Below are 20,725 nucleotides of genomic sequence, written 5' to 3' on the forward strand. Positions count from 1 at the left end.
TTGGCTCCAACTTGGGTTTATCCTGGCAGGCTCTAGGTGGAGAGGCTCAGAACACCTGCGTCCATCCTTCCCATCTTTCCTCCCATTTCCGAAACCATGGCCCCGGTTTCGAGTCCAGAAAAAAGGAATAAGTAGACAGAACTCCCAAAGGACAGCTTTCCTGGCTGACCAAGATGTAAACAGTTTACGTGATAATTTCCAACCAAGCGCAAAAGTACAGGTGCAAAAGAAGACGGCAGACATCACACTTCCCCTGCAGCCACGCCCTCCCCACTTTGGGAGGGGTCCCTGGGAGGGAGGCCTCCCTATTGGTGTTCAACGTGTTACGTCACTTCCGCTACCTCCACGGCAGGCGTCGGTAAATGACGTTGCCGCTTCCGGGTCGCCGAGGCAGCCTGTGGTGGCGAAGGCATCAGTGTTCGCTGATGTCCAGTCTATGGAGTCAGTTGGTACCGGTGGCGGCGCGGAGGCAGAAGGCGGTGTCCGAGTAGGGGCCTCTGCCCCACCAGGATGTTACCGGGCTTGGCCGCCGCCGCCGCGGCGCACAGATGTAGCTGGTCCTCCCTGTGCCGGTCCCGTCTGCGATGCAGGGCGGCGGCCTGTAACCCCAGCGACCGCCAGGGTGAGTGTCCCGCGCTGGCCGCTGGCTCCGTAGAAGCCGAACTGGAGGGCCAGGCTGGGCTCGGCGCCTCGCCTGGGGCAATTCGCCCACTTGCCTTTCGCCAACCCCAGAACCTTCCTTTGTGGCTTCCGCCTTTCCAGTTCACCCTGCGCAGCCCGCGGGGGTCCTGACAGGTCTCTCTGATGCCTTCTGCAGCCCTAGCATGGCCCCCGCGGGAACTTGTGGGCACCTCGCGGGCCGGATTGCACCTCTGAAGCCTACTGCTTTGTACCAAACAAAATGTCACGTGCGCATCGCGGTGTCCCGCGGTGACTCACCTCCGCGGTTGGAAATTGCGGACTCCGCAAAGTTCCAGGGTCTTTGGAACTTTCCAGTGCACCTTCATTTAGCACTTGGTTGAAATTTTCTTAGCCTTGTTTTTCTTATTCTCCCAACTTGTTTTCTTAAATTTTCTAAAAGGAAGGAGGGGTGCTACTCAATACGGATCTTTCGGAAGAAGTACGAAAGTATCCGACAATCATTGAATGAACCCAGTTTGGGGCCGAAAAACAAAGGAACTCTTCAGTTCGGCTGAGCAGTCTTTTTGGTGAAAAGGTGTCAGTTGTGATTGTAACCCAGAAAAAAAGGTGGTTGAAGAGAATTTTCGTCTCTCAACATTCTTTTCTGACTCAAATTTAAATGGTTTGAGAGTTTCCAAAATAACATTGAACTTCTAATCAGGCCTACCTTCTTTTTTACCGTAGCTTGACACACATTGCTTGACACTGAGAACTGATAGGAACTCTGAGGGAGAAGACAGAACTAAGTCCACCCTTAATCTAATCCCTCCATTCTTGGGATGCAGAGAGTATTTACCGAAACATTCGTGTTCGAAGCCAGGTGTGGTGGTGGGCTTCTGTAGTCCAGCTACTCGGGAGACTGAGGCAGGCGGATCTTTTGAGCCCAATAGTTCTAGGCTAGCCTGGGCAACATAGTGAGCTGTCTCTAAAAACATATCATGTTTGAAAAAACCTGTAACGTGTTTGTGACCTCCTGAAAGAAGTCGAAAGTTGCAGTCATTCGAGATTTTATGTAGTATAAGCTATAGTAACTATGCCGTGGATATAAATTAGAATATATTCGTATCTTTTATTTGCAGTAAATGTAAAAGCTGACTCTTAGAATTTGAAACGAATAAATTTTAACAGCACTATTCCCAGGGCTTTTTTGGTAGTGATAGAAAAGTGTAACTGTTGAGTTTTTCCATATTGGCAATATACTGCCAGGTTCTCTTATGGACAAAATGAATCATCGACTGGGTGCAGTGGCTCATGCTTGTAATCCTCAGGAAGACTGTAAACCTTAGGACGCTGAGGTGGGTGGATCGCTTCAGCCCAGGAGTTCCAGACCAGCCCGGGCAACAGGGCAAAACTGCTTCTCTACAAAAAATTAGCCTGGTTTGGTGACGCACGCCTGTAATCCTGGCCTGTACCCGGGAGGCTGAGGTGGGAGTATCGCTTGAGCCTAGGAAGTTGAGGCTGCAGTGAGCCTTGAGCATGCCAGTGCACTTCAGCCTGAGTGACAGAGTGAGACCCTGTCTCAAAAAAAAAAAAGGAAAAATGAATCATATGTTTATACTGTACTCCAGAATCCCCAAGTAAGTTTCTAACACAATTGTTTCTATTGACCAAGCAATTTGGGCATTTTACACTGAAATTACGGTGGCTGTTAAATTTAGTCTAAACTGCCCTTTAAGTGTTGGCAAAAAGGAGTAGAAACAGTGTAATTTGTAATCCCTCTTCTGTGTAGCTGTCATCATGTTGAAAATTATGTATTCTTTGTCTCATCTGTCTGTGAAACACAGATAATTATTACCTATCTTAGTGGTCAAAATGACTTTGCAAAGTTGTTTGGAATGTTTATTACTACAAAAAATTAAAATGTTAGGCCGGGCGCGGTGGCTCACGCCTGTAATCCCAGCACTTTGGGAGGCCGAGGCGGGCAGATCACGAGGTCAGGAGATTGAGACCACGGTGAAACCCCGTCTCTACTAAAAATACAAAAAATTAGCCGGGCGTGGTGGCGGGAGCCTGTAGTCCCAGCTACTCGGAGAGGCTGAGGCGGGAGAATGGCGTGAACTCGGGAGGCGGAGCTTGCAGTGAGCCGAGATTGCGCCACTGCACTCCAGCCTGGGCGACAGAGCGAGACTCCGTCTCAAAAAAAAAAAAAAAAAAAAATTAAAATGTTTTTTCCACACTTAAAAATGCTTAGTAGGTTTTTAAAAATAACTGTGAAAATTTAGTTTCAGTAATGAAGCATTTCTTAAACGGGCAACCATTATTATGGCAAAATTTAAAAATCATTTAGAAAAAGTACTATTTAAATTGGATGCATGTGAGAAGACTATTTGAAGAACTTTTGGAGAAAGAAAATCTAAAAACAGGTGTTTTTATTTGTCTAGAAGTAAGGTTTAGTTTATGCTTCTAAAATGCCTGTGGCTGGGAAAAGCTTATAAAGCATAAGGAGAGGAGGAAACCTTGAGGGATTGCTTGAATACTTAAAAATGAGAAATGCCTTTAAAGGCAAAATAGAAACTGTCTAAAAGAAATATGAGAGCCCTGTTTGTAATTTTGAGTTGTCTGATAGCCATATTAAAAAAAGCAAAATTAAAGATGAATTAATTTTAATATATTCTAGAATTAATTTTAATAATGAAATTAATATATTTTAATAATAAAATATATAAAATTTAATACTATTTTATTAAGTATATTCAAAATATTTCAACATGTAATCAATACCAAATTATTGAAGTATTTTACATCATCTTTTTGTACTGTCTTTAAAACCCAGTGAGTATTTTACACTTACAGCGCATCACAGTTCAGACTAACCACGTTTTAAGTGCTCAGTAAACAGTGACTACTCAATTAGGTAGTGTAGTTAGAGTTAGTATCTAAGTTATAAAGAATTTTTACAAACCAGTATACATTCCAGTAGGAAAATGGACAAAGGAATTGAATACAAAGTTCATAAAGTTGTTCAAGTGGCCAATAAAAATGCAAAAATGTTCCATACTTACTGAAAAACAGACTTTAAAGGGTTTTACTTCTCACTGCCTATTTCATTTTGGCCTAATTTTTCATAATGATGATACCCCGTATTGAGGGTGTGGGAAAACAGGAACTCTGTTAACTAGTGATTGAAAACATAAAAGGTTTATGCCCTCTGACCTAACAGTTTTTACTCAAAAGGATTTACTTTAAAGAAATAATCAAGATACATATTAAAATGTTTGCAGAAGTTTATTATAGTAATAAATTGGTAGTTCATAGTTATGGAGAGTTGGAAACCGAAATATGTTACATTTATTATGGGCTGGTGATATATACAACCATTTTTTTAGAAAATTATAATTCAGGGCTGGGTGTGTTGGCTCATGCCTGTAATCCCAACACTTTGGGAGGCCGAGGTGGGTGGATCACCTGAGGTCAGGTGTTCGAGACCAGCCTGGCCAACATGGTGAAACCCCATCTCTACCAAAAATACAAAAATTAACTGGGCATGGTGGCGGGCGCCTTTAATCCCAGCTACTTGGGAGACTGAGACAGGAGAATCACTTGAACCCAGGAGGCGGAGGTTGCAGTGAGCTGAGATTGCGCCACTGCACTCCAGCCTGGGTGACAAGAGCGAAACTCCATCTCAAAAGAAAAAAAAAAGTTATAATTTAGAAGAATAGTGACATGGAAAATACTCTTGTGTTATTAAGTAAAAACTGTAGAAAAATACAGTAAAAATGTATACTGTGATATTAACAGTGAGTTTCTCTAAAAATTTTTTTATTTGTGTTTTACAAATGATCGACAGTAGACATATACTTCTAAAGAATAAAAATGTTACTTAGTTTCTGTAGTGAGTATATCCTTTTTTATAAAAAGTTATTTGGGTAAGGATAGAGCACATATTTCTTTTTTTCATGTATTTATACCTTGCCTCATTTGGCAAAAATTTGAGAGGGGAAGACACTTAAGTATACTAGATGAACACTGAAATTAATAAAAGTGTAATTTTTAAATAGAAAATAGAAATCAAACATACTCTGTTATTATTGTCTCTAATCTGCTAGTATTTATTGTCATAAGAAAAGTAGGCTGAGAATTTAACTTTTATCCCCAGCAGAGGTCCCTCCTCCTCCTCAACCTCTTTAAATTACTAAGAGTATCGACAGTTACAAAAGACCAGCCTGGCCAACATGGTGAAACCTCGTCTCTACTAAAAATACAAAAATTAGCTAGGCATGGTGGCGGGCGCCTGTAATGACAGCTACTCAGGAGGCTGAGGCAGGAGAATTACTTGAACCCGTCAGATGCGGTCTCAAAAAAAAAAAAAGGCCATTTAGACTGTCAGTGCTCTTAGTTGTTTAAAGAGGTTGGGGAGGAGGAAGGACCTCTGCTGGAGATAAAAGTTAAATTCTTAGTCTGATTAAGAGCACTGACAGTTATAAAAGACCATTTAGGGCTGGGTGTGGTGGCTCACACCTGTAATCCCAGCACTTTGGGAGGCCGAGGTGGGCAGATCACCTGAGGCCAGGAGTTCTAGACCAGCCTGGCCAACATGGCAAAAACCTGTCTCTACTAAAAACACAAAAAAATTAGCTGGGCATGGTGGCAGGTGCCTGTAATCCCAGCTACTTGGGAGGCTGAGGCAGGAGAATTTCTTGAACCCAGGAGGCGGAGGCTGCAGTGAGCCAAGATCACACCATTGCACTCCAGCCTGGGCAACAAGAGCAAAACTCCGTCCCACCCCCCACCCCCCCCAAAAAAAAGACCATTTAGGCAGGCCGACAGGACGATTCTATGCAGATCAGGTTCATGATAGAATTTATTGTACTTAAATATAAAATGAAGCTAACTGTAGTATGTGCCTCCTGGAGTTTTTGTGAATGAGAATCATTCAGCATTAGATGCCAGGCATTATAGTTGCTGATAGTGTAGTGCTGAACAAGGTGGATGGTTTCCACCTTTCTTCCACCAGAAATAAATATATTTAAAGTGCCATAGAAGAGATAGGCAGGATGATGGGCTAGAAAGTAGCCAGGACGGGCTATTTCATTAGATAAGATGGCCTAGGACTCCAGCTTTTCTGAGGTAATGACTGAGCCTAGGCATGAAAGATGAAAATGAGCAAGCCACGTGAAGGTCTGGGAGAAAGAGCAATTTGGGAAGAGTAAAGAGGAATGGGAAAGATCAGACTTGTATGTATATATGTATGTATTTTTGAAAAAGGGTCCTGCTCTGTCACCCAGGCTAGAGTGCACTGAAACGATCACAGCTCACTGCAGCCTTGACTTCCTGAGCTCCGGTGATCCTCCCACTTCAGCCTTCTGAGTAGCTGGGACCACAGGCTAGCGCCACCACGCCCAGCTAATTTTTGTATTTTTGTTAGAGACTGGGTTTCACCATGTTACCCAGACTGGTCTTGAACTCTTGAGCTCAAGCATTCCACCCATCTCGGCCTCCCAAAGTGCTGAGATTTTAGGTGTGAGCCACTGCGCCTGGCCCAGACAAATAGTTTTAAGGAGCAGAAAGAAACCTGTTGTGTCTAGGATATGGTGGGGTGGTATGAAAATAAATTTGAGTTTTTTTATTATTTTTTTTTTTTGAGATGGAGTTTTGCTCTTGTTGCCCAGGCTGGAGTGCAGTGGCAGATCTCGGCTCACTGCACCCTCCACCTCCTGGGTTCAAGCGATTCTCCTGCCTCAGCCTCCCAAGTAGCTGGGATTACAGGTGTTAGCCACCATGCCTGGCTGATTTTTGTACTTTTAGTAGAGACGGGGTTTTACCATGTTGGTCAGGCTGGTCTCAAACTCCTGACCTCAGGTGATCCGCCTGCCTTAGCCTCCCAAAGTGCTGGGATTACAGGCATGAGCCACCGCACCTGGCCGAAATTTGAGTATTTTAAGCCATAGGCTTAGAAAAAGGGGAGTGTTTTCAAAATATCACTCTTGGCCAGGTGTAGTGGCTCACACCTGTAATCCCAGCAAAATTTGGGAGGCCAAGGTAGGTAGATAACTTGAGTCCAGGAGTTTGAGACCAGCCTGGGCAACATGGCAAAATCCCATCTCTACAAAAAAAAATATTAAAAAATGTAGCCAGGTAGGGTGGCACACGCCTGTGGTCCCAGCTACTCAGGAGGCTGAGGTGGGAAAACCACCTGAGGCCGGGGAGGTTGAGGCTGCAGTGAACCATGATTGCACCACTGCCCCAGCCTGGGTGACAGAGCAATACCCTGTCTCAGAAAAACACAGCTGGGTGCGGTGGCTCACGCCTGTAGTCCCAGCACTTTGGGAGGCCAAGGAGAGTGGATCACCTCAGGTTAGGAGTTCAGGACCAGTCTGGCCCACATGATGAAACCACATCTCTGCTAAAAATACAAAAATTAGTCAGGCGTGATGGCACATGCCTGTAATCCCAGCTACTCGGGAGGCTGAGGCAGGAGAATCACTTGAACCCAGGAGGTAGAGGTTGCAGTTAGCTGAGATCATGCCACTGCACTCCAGCCTGGATGACGGAGTGGGATTCCATCTCAAATAAATAAATAAATAAAAATGAAAAAGAAAAATCGAATTAAGCAAGGCAGTAGAGATGTATGTCAAGATGCAGTCTAGGAAGTTGTCATCATCTCCTATTGTTTCCTAACTCAAAAAAAAAAAAAAAAAAAAGATTCTCTGTTTCTTACTCTGCTCTAGAGAAAAGTTACATCAGCAATGGTCTTCTAGACTGAGCTACTCCATCCAGGTCACACTTTTGCTTGCTACATGATTAAGGATAAAAGGATTTTCCTGTAGTTTTGGCTAGCTGAAAGGATTAAGGTAAACCAGAGATAGTCAATCTGTTAATGGTAGACAATATTACAAATTGTGATAATGATGTTAATAAGACCTTGATGAAGTTCCAGATAATTTAGCCATGGATACATTCTTAGGTTATTTTTTTATTATTATGGGCATTTTTTTAATACAGGGAAAGTATAAGGTATAAAGTAAAAACTATGCATAATTCAGATATTTCATCACATTCTTAGTAGTTGAAATCATACTGTATAAGTCTCCTGCTTTTTTCATGCAACATTATAACATGAGTGTTTTTCCTTGTTATTAAAATTTTTAATGAATACATAATAAAAGTATAGTTACCTGCCGTAACTTAATCATTCTTCTATTAGGGAACATTTGAGTTGTTTCTGTTTTTTCCTGTGATAAATAATACTATGAGGAATCATCTTTGCATTCTGTATTATGTATTTTAAATTCACACTTAACCTCTTTAAAAGGTTATATAACCTCTTAGTAACCTCTTTAACAGTTATTTAGCTTTCATATATACTGCCTTAGAAATTTTGGGAAAGAATTATTGAAATAGTCTCTTAAGTAAGGAGACTGAAATCTAGAAGACAGGCTGCAGGCTTGACTCTGGCTCTGAAATTAGCTGGAAATAAACACATGTTGCAAGAAATCTTTTTGTTTATTTTTAGTTGTTGCGGAAGCAACATATACAGTAGACTGAGTTGTCAGTTTGTGTGAGAGAAAAGGAGTGTCTTTTTGTTGTTATTCGTAGCCTAAAAATGATGGCCAGATTTTCTCCGGAAGCCAGAGTAAGTGGTAGGTGACAAACCAGATTGGAGAGAGAGAGGACAAGTAGTGGTCACTGGCAATGGCCATTAGGTCACTAGCTACAGAGGCCATTAGAGTAAAATAAACACAGAGAAGTGTGGCTGTTCTGAGTAGACTGATGATGGGATACCAGTAGCTCTGCAGTCTTGAAGACACAGCCCTTATATACACAGCCATAAGAAAGTTCTTGTCCAGGCCAGTAGAATAGTAAGTGCCAGAGTAAAGACTTCGATATGTAGCTTGTTTAGAAGTCACCTTGAAAAAAGAATATTAATGGTGGGTAATATTTTTCACTATCTCTTTGCTTACTGGAATTAATGAATTAAGTAATTCTTTTTTTGTTTGTTTTTGAGATGGAGTCTTACACTGTCACCCAGGCTGGAATGCAATGGCGCGATCTTGGCTCACTGCAACCTCCGCCTCCCGGGTTCAAGCGATTCTCCTGCCTCAGCCTCCCCCATAGCTGGGATTATAGGCGCCCACCACCACGTCTGGCTAATTTTTTTGTATTTTTAGTAGAGACGGGGTTTCACTATGTTGGCCAGGCTGATCTCAAAACTCCTGACCTCATGACCCGCCCACCTTGGCCTCCTAAAGTGTTGAGATTACAGGCGTGAGCCACTGCACCCTGCGGAATTCAGTAATTCTTTAACCAGTGGTTGTGTTTCTATTGCTGTGTTTTAGGTATTGTATTTGTTTTATTGAGTTAAATGTGCTCCAGTATAGTTTTTATAATAATACAGTATTAAAGGTGGTAAATGTATGTGCCATTTTCTGTCTCGTATGAATGCCAAATGTGTACTTTTAAAGTTGCCGATACCTGAATTTCTACTGGTGTTAAAAGTTAAGGGCCGGGCGCGGTGGCTCACGCTTGTAATGCCAGCACTTTGGGAGGCCGAGGCGGGCGGATCACGAGGTCAGGAAATCGAGACCATCCTGGCTAACACGGTGAAACCCCGTCTCTACTAAAAATACAAAAAAAATTAGCCGGGCGTGGTGGTGGGCGCCTGTAGTCCCAGCTACTCGGAGAGGCTGAGGCAGGAGAATGGCGTGAACCCGGGAGGCGGAGCTTGCAGTGAGCCGAGATCGCGCCACTGCGCTCCAGCCTGGGTGACAGAGCGAGACTCTGTCTCAAAAAAAAAAGTTAAGGACTTTTCAAAACAGCCAGCAAGAAAGCTATCAAAGATTATGAAGATAGTGTCAAAAGCACTTAGGAGTCAGTTTTAAGAGGCTGCTACTGGCCCAAAATAGAACAGCTTGAGCATTAGTCAGGATAATGACTAAACTAGATTGAAAAATGCCAAGTACTGTTTAAATTTATGAAGTTGTAATGATATGCACACAAATTAAAAATGTGTAACTATTACAGGACCTTGGGTAATTAACGTATTATTTTGAGAACTGGTAAATAAAGGGAAAGAAGCATTTAGTCTGACTTTCCTATATGAACTACTTTTCTGAATAACCAATAAATGATGGATATTTTCTCTTTGTAGAAATATTCTGAGTAGTAAATGAAAGAGTAATAAAATTGGTATCATCATTTTGTAACCACCTAATGAATAAATGATTCTAAGCATTGAAGAACAGTAGATACTATCATCATAAATAAATCAACCAGTTACTGTGTGGTTCCTGATGAAAGAACTCATCACCACTTAACAAAGTAGTGTTGACCTAATAAAAAGAGCCTGAAGTTAAAGTCTTTACAGCCATTGATTTATAGAACATACAGAAGAATGGGCTAAACAATACCATAGGAATTCAGTCAGCAAAAAACAGCCTGGGAAACTACCAGGACAAAAATTCAGGACAAACAACCTGGCTTTTTCAACATAAAAATTGCAGTTAAAAAAAAAAAAAAAAGACATTCTGTAGCTTAAAAGACACTTAAAAGACATCTCAATTAGTCCCCATATGTGGACTTTATCTGGATCTATTCACGTAGAAACTGGAAAAAAATTGTAACATTTGTAACAACTGGAAATTTGAAATTGAGAATATTTGATATTAAGGATTTTTTTAAAATTTCTGGTAAAGTTTTTGTCTCATAAATACATACTGAAATATTTATGGATGAAATTATATCTGAGATTTGCTTCAAATTAATATTGGTGCAGGTAGAGATGAGATGAAATTGTCCATGAGTTCATCATTGTTGAAAGTAAGCAATGAGTACGTGGCAGTTTATTGTGCTGGTTTTTCTACCTTTGTATATGTTTGAGATTTTCTGTAACGTTTTAAAAACAAAAGAGAACACTGAAAGAAATCTAGCATCAAGTCATGGAAATGGGTCATCTTCCGAGGAAGGACTTTTAAACTGTGGAGTAATCCCTCTTTAAACAGCTTAGCACAAATTCTATGAAAATATTTCATCAGTGTGTGAAAAAAAAAAGTTAGTGGCATATTGTCTTTGTCAGGTAATAATTACAGAAGATATTTTGAATAGGGCTGAACAGTCAGAACACCAGTGGCCAGGATGAAGAAGATGCTTTTCTGGAGTGTGTTTCCTATGAAAATCTGCTTTAGTCCGTATTTACTAATTATTTTTGCTAGTAGGCAGCATATTTTAATGTGTAGGAATCTTCTGCTGTTATATTTGCTTTACTGACCCTTTAAAAAATAGACACAAATGACCAAAAACATTCCAGGCCTTCAACAGTTTTCCAAATAAGTAAAAGAATCAGTTCACATCAGAAAGTTTTTCAAGAGAATAAGTTCTAGGCCTGAAACTTGAGTGAATACTTACGTTCCCTTATGCCCTTTTTGCTCTTCATATTATCTTCAACATTCACAATAATTTATGTTCCTGATGAATTCTCTGAGCCATTAAGAAATGGCTTTTCTTTCAGAATGCATGTATCTGCACACACAATCCATGAATTAACATTTTTGGAAGATCATTATTAAGCAGTTAGAAAAGTTTCAACTCTTAAATGCTCAACCCTCCATCCTTGGAAAAACTTGACTGTCTGTAATGATGTAATTTGATTTCACCTAAAACTTTACAAAGTATATGAATGATATCTAGATAGGGTTTTCGGGTTCTTTCAAAAAGAGGAATTCTCAGTACTCATAGTAAAAAATAAAAGAGAAGGACGGTCACAGGAAAATAGAGACAAATTTGGTTTTCTAGTACTTGGGTAAATTGTGGAATATATTTTCCTTCTGTATTTGGGCCCTTCAAAGCTCACAGTCAACCCAGATGAAGCAGCTGAAGTGCTTTGTAATTAGTCTTCTATTCTTCACTCAATTAAAATTCCCCATTTACTGAGGCATCTCACCAAATGTTGATCTAATTATCTGATTAAAAAATCGGTGATAGTATGAATGAATGATTAATATAATTCACTTATTGATTGTGAAATGAAAGAGGAATAAATCTTTAGCTAGTGGAAGAAGGACACAGGATAATTTTGTGTAGGAAGTCTTCCTGACCTTCCCTCCCAGAGTCCTTTATTCTGAAAAGTAATTATGCCAACATTTTTTTAGCTTGCAACCAGCATGCAAAATAAAGAGTATCTGTTATGTACTATATACCTTTCAAAATTGCTGAATAGCATAAATATTTTATTTTTTATATTTTTTAAAATTTCCAAATAAGTTTACAAGTTAGAGAAAATTAGAATGTCACTAATTTTTCTTTACAAAATGTATTTCCTGTGTACCTAGAAGCAGTGAAACACCTCTGGAGACGGTGGCTTGGCAATTAATTATGCAGCTAGGACTTGGTTTGAAATTAAAGTATATATATTTTTTCTTTTAGAGTGGCAGAATTTAGTGACATTTGGAAGCTTTTCAAACATGGTTCCCTGTAGTCATCCATATATTGGTACACTGAGTCAAGTAAAGTTGTACTCCACAAATGTTCAGAAAGAAGGACAGGGATCACAAACACTCAGAGTGGAAAAAGTACCATCATTTGAAACAGGTATGTGTAATTTTTTTAATGTACTTTTTTCTGTATACTGGAATAGTTTGTGTAAAATTATTTGTTCCCTGGATGTTTGATAGAACTTACTTATAATACTGTCTGGACTGATGTTTTCTTTGTGGGAACTATTTTTTTTTTTTTCGCAAACCAAAAAAATGTTCATTTTATTCTATTTTTTTTTTATTATTATACTTTAGGTTTTGGGGTACATGTGCACAATGTGCAGGTTTGTTACATATGTATCCATGTGCCATGTTGGTTTGCTGCACCCATTAACTCGTCATTTAGCATTAGGTGTGTCTCCTAATGCTGTCCCTCCCCCCTCCCCCCACCCCACAACAGTCCCCGGAGTGTGATGTTCCCCTTCCTGTGTCCATGAGTTATCATTGTTCAATTCCCACCTATGAGTGAGAACATGCGGTGTTTGGTTTTTTGTCCTTGCGAGAGTTTACTGAGAATGATGTTTTCCAGTTTCATCCATGTCCCTACAAAGGACATGAACTCATCATTTTTTATGGCTGCATAGTATTCCATGGTGTATATGTGCCACATTTTCTTAATCCAGTCTATCGTTGTTGGACATTTGGGTTGGTTCCAAGTCTTTGCTATTGTGAATAGTGCCGCAATAAACATACGTGTGCATGTGTCTTTATAGCAGCATGATTTATAGTCCTTTGGGTATATACCCAGTAATGGGATGGCTGGGTCAAATGGTATTTCTAGTTCTAGATCCCTGAGGAATCGCCACACTGACTTCCACAATGGTTGAACTAGTTTACAGTCCCACCAACAGTGTAAAAGTGTTCCCGTTTCTCCACATCCTCTCCAGCACCCGTTGTTTCCTGACTTTTTAATGATGGCCATTCTAACTGGTGTGAGATGGTATCTCATTGTGGTTTTGATTTGCATTTCTCTGATGGCCAGTGATGATGAGCATTTTTGCATGTGTTTTTTGGCTGCATAAATGTCTTCTTTTGAGAAGTGTCTGTTCATGTCCTTTGCCCACTTTTTGATGGGGTTGTTTGTTTTTTTCTTGTAAATTTGTTTGAGTTCATTGTAGATTCTGGATATTAGCCTTTTGTCAGATGAGTAGGTTGCGAAAATTTTCTCCCGGGCTTCATCTCTGGGATACAAGGCGTGTTCAACATACACAAATCAATAAATGTAATCCAGCATATAAACAGAACCAAAGACAAAAACCACATGATTATCTCAATAGATGCAGAAAAGGCCTTTGACAAAATTCAACAACCCTTCATGCTAAAAACTCTCAATAAATTAGGTATTGATGGGACGTATCTCGAAATAACAAGAGCTATCTATGACAAACCCACAACCAATATCATACTGAATGGACAAAAACTGGAAGCATTCCCTTTGAAAACTGGCACAAGACAGGGATGCCCTCTCTCACCACTCCTATTCAACATAGTGTTGGAAGTTCTGGCCAGGGCAATCAGGCAGGAGAAGGAAATAAAGAGTATTCAATTAGGAAAAGAGGAAGTCAAATTGTCCCTGTTTGCAGATGACATGATTGTATATCTAGAAAATCCCATTGTCTCAGCCCAAAATCTCCTTAAGCCGATTAGCAACTTCAGCAAAGTCTCAGGATACAAAATCAATGTACAAAAATCACAAGCATTCTTATACACCAATAACAGACAAACAGAGAGCCAAATCATGAGTGAACTCCCATTCACAATTGCTTCAAAGAGAATAAAATACCTAGGAATCCAACTTACAAGGGACGTGAAGGACCTCTTCAAGGAGAACTACAAACCACTGCTCAATGAAATAAAAGAGGATACAAACAAATGGAAGAACATTCCATGATCATGGGTTGGAAGAATCAATATCGTGAAAATGGCCATACTGCCCAAGGTAATTTATAGATTCAGTACCATCCCCATCAAGCTACCAATGACTTTCTTCACAGAATTGGAAAAAACTACTTTAAAGTTCATATGGAACCAAAAAAGAGCCCGCATCACCAAGTCAATCCTAAGCCAAAAGAACAAAGCTGGAGGCATCACGCTACCTGACTTCAAACTATACTACAAGGCTACAGTAACTAAAGCAGCGTGGTACTGGTACCACAACAGAGACATAGATCAATGGAACAGAACAGAGCCCTCAGAAATAATGCCACATATCCACAACTATCTGATCTTTGACAAACCTGACAAAAACAAGAAATGGGAGAAGGATTCCCTATTTAATAAATGGTGCTGGGAAAACTGGCTAGCCATATGTAGAAAGCTGAAACTGGATCCCTTCCTTACACCTTATACAAAAATTAATTCAAGATGGATTAAAGACTTACATGTTAGACCTAAAACTATAAAAACCCTAGAAGAAAACCTAGGCAATACCATTCAGGACATAGGCATGGGCAAGGACTTCATGTCTAAAACACCGAAAGCAATGGCAACAAAAGCCAAAATTGACAAATGAGATCTAATTAAACTAAAGAGCTTCTGCACAGCAAAAGAAAGTACCATCAGAGTGAACAGACAACCTATAAAATGGGAGAAAATTTTCACAACCTACTCATCTGACAAAAAAATTTTCGCAGCCTACTCATCTGTGGGAACTATTAAACCACTTATTTAATTTCTTTATTTTTTCTATTTCTTTTTGACTCAGTTTTCTACGAAAAACTATCTACTTATCTACTTAAACTAAAATTTTAATTTATTGGTATAAAGTGTATAATAATATTCCCTGTTTACTCCCAATAGCATATGTAGTTATGTCCTTTTTTCATTCCTAATATTTGTCTTATTTTCTTGGCTAGTCTTCCCAGAGGTTTGTCTTTTATTATTTTTCCAAGTAATTTTTTTTTACTTTGAACCATTATATGTTTGTATCCTATTTCATCAATTTTTGCTTTTTAATTATAGCCTCCTTTCTGCCTTTTTTTGGGTTTGTTCAGTCATTATTTTTTTGTTTTATTATTTTATAGCTTCAACTTTTATTTAGATTCAGGAGGGTACATGTGAGGGTTTGTTACGTGGGTATTTTGTGTGATGATGAGATATGGGGTACACTTGATCTCATCACCCAGATAGTCAGCGTAGTACCAAATAGTTTTTCAACTATTGCTGCCCTCTCTCTCTCCCCCTCATCTAGTAGTCCCCAGTGCCTATTTTTGCTATCTTCATGTTCATGTGTACCTAGTGTTTAGCTCCTAGTTATAAGTGAGAATATGTGGTACTTGGTTTTTTGTTTTCTGTGTTAATTTGCTTAGGATAATGGCCTCTAGCTACATCCATGTTGTTGCAAAGGACATAATTCATTCCTTTTTGTGGCTGCATGGTATTCCATGGTGTATATGTACCATATCTTCTTTATCCAGTACACCATTGGTGGACACCTAGGTTGATTCTAAGTCTTTGCTATTGTGAATAGTGCTGCAATGAACATATGAGTGCATGTGTCTTTTTGGTAGAATAATTTTTTTCTTTTTTTTTTTTTTTTTGAGACGGAGTCTCGCTCTGTCGCCCAGGCTGGAGTGCAGTGGCGCAATCTCGGCTCACTGCAAGCTCCGCCTCCCGGGTTCACGCCATTCTCCTGCCTCAGCCTCTCCGAGTAGCTGGGACTACAGGCGCCCGCCACCACACCTGGCTAATTTTTTCTATTTTTAGTAGAGACGGGGTTTCACCATGGTCTCGATCTCCTGACCTCGTGATCTGCCCGCCTTGGCCTCCCAAGGTGCTGGGATTACAAGTGTGAGCCACCGCGCCTGGCAGAATAATTTATTTCTTTTTGATATACACTCTCTAATGAGATTGCTGGAGTTCTTTGAGAAATCTCCAAACTACTTTCCACAGTGGCTGAACTAACTTACATTCCCACCAGCAGTGTATTAAGTATTGACTTTTCTCTGCAGCCTCACTAGCATCTCTTGTTTTCTGATTCTGTCATTCTGTTATTAATTGTCAGTTAGATACTTAGTTTATTAATATTAACCCTTCCTTCCCTTCTGAAGTAGTCATTTAAGCCATGATAACACATCCCACAGTTTTGATATATAATATTTTTATTATTTGTAATTCTAAATGTATTCTTATTTCTATTGTGATTCTTCTATGCCTTTTTAGTTGTTCAAGTAGCATTTTAAATTTACAGATAGATGGAATTTTTATCTTTTTGTATTTAATGTATTCACAAAATGTGGTCTGTATTGATTCAGTCTTGAAATTTGTTGAGTGTAACATTTTGGTTTAGCAGTTGGTCAATTTTTCTAAATGGTTTTCCTGTGCTTGAAAATAATGTGTATTTTTAATTGCTGGTGTGGTGTTTATACACATCAATTCTTATTTTTAGTTGTTCAATGCAGTTCTTTGTCCTGTTTTAAAAATTCATTATTACCAAGGGAGATGTTGGAGTATCACACTCTGATGGTAGATTTGATGGTCTTTTTTTATGGTTCTGTAAATTTTTGCTTTTTATAATTTGAGGCTGTCATTAGATACATACATATTTATAATTATTACATAACACTGATGAATTATACCCTCTATCATTGTACAGCTACTGTTTTTCTTTAGTGAGCTCTCCACTACATTTCTTTTGGTTACTATTTTCCCATCCTTTGATTTTAACTTAATTTTGTCTTAATATGATCATCTCTGTCTTTTAACTGGAAGTTTAGGCAGTTTACATTTACTGTAATCACTGATATAGTTAAACATATTTCTACCATTTTATCATGTTTCCTTGTCCTGTTTTCTTAAATTCCTTTTTTGCCTGTAATTTTTTTCTCATTCCATCATCCTTTCTCCTCTATTCTCTTCCTCTCATTTGAAAGTTTTAGACTCTGTGTCTGTACTTCAAAGCCTAAAGTTAATTGATAAATTTACTTTCCTTCTGAAAAACACAAAAGCTTTAGAGTGCTTTAATTCTGATCACTTCCTCCGACTTATGTGCTATTTGTTGGCTAATATTTTCTGTCCATTCTGCTCTTTCTGTGCTATAAAGTATACATTGTTGCTTGCTTAGATTTATTCAGAATCTTCGTTAGCCACCTTTTCTTATGTCTGATCTTTCTGTCTGATGTGCATCCTATAGAAGTTCGTTTAGGTGAGGATCTTTTGTGGGAAAGGCACATTTAAGATGTTACTTGATTGTTTTTTGGCTTCTACTAATTGTTGAGAAGTCAGATATTATGCCTTTGTTTGTATATTTTTTCTATTTGACAGCATTTTAAAATTTGATTAACTTTAATTTGAAAGTCTTTTTCTTTGGTATAAATGGCAGTTTTATTATGAAGTAACTATGTATGTATTTCTTTGTATTTATTCTACTTGAGATTTGTTGGGCTTCCTGGATCTGAGGATTGATATTTTTCTACAATTCTGGAATTTTGCAGTTCTCTTATTATCCCTTCATATATTACATCTTCCCATTTCTGTATTATCTCCTTCTGGAACTTCAATTAGAAATATGTTACATCATCTTAATGCTTTTCATGTCTCTAAACCTCTCTATCATATTTTCTACTTCTTTACCTTTCTGGCCTGCATTCTGTATTATTTCCTCAGGTCTACCAGGATCACTAATTTCCTCTTTAGTTGCTTCTAATATGCTGGTTGATTATGTATGTTGGGTTTTTAACTTAAATGATTATATTTTTCTTTTCTTTTCTTTTTTTTTTTTTTGAGACCAAGTCTCATTCTGTTGCCCAGGCTGTAGTGCAGTGGCCTGATCATGGTTCACTGCAGCCTTGACCTCCTGGGCTCGACCTACCTCAGCCCCCTAAGGAGCTGAGAAAACAGGTGTGTGCTGCCATGCCCAGCTAATTTATTTTTATATTTTGTAGATACAAGGTCTCCCTGTGTTGCCCAGGCTGGTCTTGAACTCCTGGGCTCAAGCAATCCTCCCGCCTCAGCCTTCCAAAGTGCTAGGATTACAGGGGTGAGCCACCATACCGGCCATATTTTTCATTTCTAGAAATTGTTTTTTACCTTGCTTGGTTGGTCTTTAATTCCTTGGCTGTATTTTCAGACTTACTTTTTATTACATTAGATACATTAGACATAGCTATTTTATATTTTTAACAGAAAATTCTGCTATATGAAATCTTTTTGTTTCTCACTATATGAGACTTTTCTTCCCTTTTTTGCTCTTATTCATGATGTCATACCTGTGTTTTATAACTGTGAGTTCATTTTCCATGATGTTTTTGTATCTTGAAAGTATCTGATGTTTATCTGGACTGAAAATGACTTTCTGCCTGGAAGGGTTTGTTTTTGCTTTTGTGTGCTACTCTCCAGTAGCATTATTGGGACCACATTAAATTCAGTTCTCTGCTTTAGATTTACATTGTGAATTCAGACTGTAACTTGTGTTAGGGTTCACTTGTCTGTAGGATTTTCAGAGGAGTATTTTTTTCTTCCCCACTATTTAACACCAAAATACAGATAGGCCACTTTACTTGCTGTTCCCTTCTATGTGTATTATTTATTTCTAGTTCATAGTGATCCCATGGCTGTGGCTTTTTACCTCAGTGTCTCCTGTTAGACTCCTTATCTTGGGCAGAACCTAGTCTTATTCTCTGGTCTTCCATGCCCCTTGTAGCTCTGGAGGTAGAAATAAGCTCAAAGAATCCAAGCTTCAATAGAAATCGGGGGAAAGCTGACTTTGATGTGTTCATTTATTCTGTAGAGGTTCTGCTTTCAGTTCACTTTTGCCCTTTTCATATCATTTTTTGCTAGACTAACAATGCATTTAAAAAGATTTTGCTTGGGGTACAATAAAAGGAAGCATTAAAGGAAGTCCTTTATTCATTTATTCATTAATTTACTCAAGAAGTATTTATTGAGCACTTTTTATATGGCAGCAAATGAGAATGACTCAGAGTTGATTACTAAAGCAGAAAATTAAGCAAACAAATATTGTATTGTAACATTTAGCCCTGTATTCATGTGTTCTGCATCTGTGGATTCAACCAAACAAGGATTAAAAGATTTGGGGGGAAAATGGATGGCTGCATCTGTACTGAACATATACAGACATTTTTTCTTGTCATTATTTCCTAAACAATACAGTGTAACAACGATTTACTTAGCATTTGCATTGAATTAGGTATTATAAGTAATCTAGAGATGATTTAAAGTACATGGGAGGATGTGCATAGGTTATATGCAAATACTGTGCCATTTTATAAGGTGGACTTGAGCATCCATGGATTTTGGTATCTACAGGGAGGTCCTGGAACCAATCCCCAACAAATACTGAGGGATAACCATACTGTGATAGGGGAAATTCATTGTGCTGCAGGGGCACACAGGAGAGGCACTTAATCGAGTCTTGAGTGGTTAGGAAAGATTTCCATAAGGAAATGATACCTACTGGGAGACATGAAAGAAAAGTAGGTATTGGCCAGGTGTGGTGGCTCACACCTGAAATTCTAGCACTTTGGGAGGCCAAGGTGGGTGGATCACTTGAGTCCAGGAGTTCGAGACCAGCCTGAGCAACGTGGTGAAACTCTGTCTCTACAAAAGATACAAAAATGAGCTGGGCATAGTGGTGTGCACCTGTAGTCCCAGCTACTCAAGAGGTTGAGGTAGGAGGGTCACCTTAGCCTGAGAAGTCAAGGTTGCAGTGAGCCATGATAGTGCCACTGCACTCTAACCTGGGCAACAGAGTGAGACCCTGTCTCAAAAAAAAAAAAAGAAAAAGTAAGTATTGATGTGTGGTGAATGCTGGAAGAAGGAGGTAAAATTCCTGGAATAGTGGGTAGAGGATTTGGTGGTGGGGTTGGTAGTGTTGAAAGTACAAGAGACGGTGATCCAGCTTCCATATTCCTTTTAAATTTTTTCTACTGCTCTCTTGCTTGCTCATTGTGTTTCAGCCAAAGCAGTCTCCCTTTTTCTCAGCCATGTTCTCAGAAAATGGCAGGAGTTAAGCAGTAGTCAGATCGGGGTCTTGTTCGGGAGTTTGGACTTTGTTTTGTAGGTAGTGGGAATAACAGTATTATTAATACGAATAGGAGAGGTACTTGATCAGATTTAAGGTTTTAGAAAGATAACTAGTTGCAAAATGTCAAACAGATTGCAAAGGAGGGAGATTGAAAGTAGTAGTACAAATGAAGGTCTGGAGTAGGGTAATGATAATGCTTTTTTTTAAAGGAGTAGATGACCTTAAGAGATCTAGGAGCTGAATAATTAGGACTTAGTAATTGAATTTGGGGGGTGAAGAAGAGGGTCAAGCCAAGGGCAGTACTTGGTTACTGTTTGGCCAACTGTCTAGATGATTTCATTGATATCTAAAATTAGGAGTACCAGAGCTGGAGGATATTTTAATGAGATAATGGCTTGGTTTGGACATCCAAATTATAGGTGCCTGTGGAAGGTCTTAACAGATGATGCAGTGACCAACAGGCAGTTGGTTATCTGATGAATCTACTAGTCACTGCATCATCTGTTAAAATGCCACACATCAGGTCGGGTGCGGTGGCTCATGCCTGTAATGTCAGCACTTTGGGAGGCCGAGGCGGGCTGATCACGAGATC

At 39.3% G+C, this 20,725-nt stretch overlaps 1 protein-coding gene across 2 annotated transcripts in view; it reads left to right on the forward strand.

Annotated features, from left to right (window-relative positions):
* Nucleotides 1-317: 317 nt before the first annotated feature.
* SLC30A9 (solute carrier family 30 member 9) overlaps nucleotides 318-20,725 on the forward strand; it is a 97,717-nt gene continuing 77,309 nt past the window's right edge. Inside the window, exons 1-2 of one of the 2 annotated variants that reach the window (XM_055246538.2) lie at nucleotides 318-622; nucleotides 12,040-12,204. In XM_055246538.2, the coding sequence (XP_055102513.1) occupies nucleotides 511-622; nucleotides 12,040-12,204 (277 nt within the window). In that variant the 5' untranslated portion in view covers nucleotides 318-510. The remainder of the gene's footprint in view (nucleotides 623-12,039; nucleotides 12,205-20,725) is intronic. The other variant, XM_063619840.1, reaches the window with a different exon arrangement.

Source organism: Symphalangus syndactylus, chromosome 16 (genome assembly GCF_028878055.3).
Source record: "Symphalangus syndactylus isolate Jambi chromosome 16, NHGRI_mSymSyn1-v2.1_pri, whole genome shotgun sequence".
Lineage (NCBI taxonomy): Eukaryota > Metazoa > Chordata > Mammalia > Primates > Hylobatidae > Symphalangus > Symphalangus syndactylus.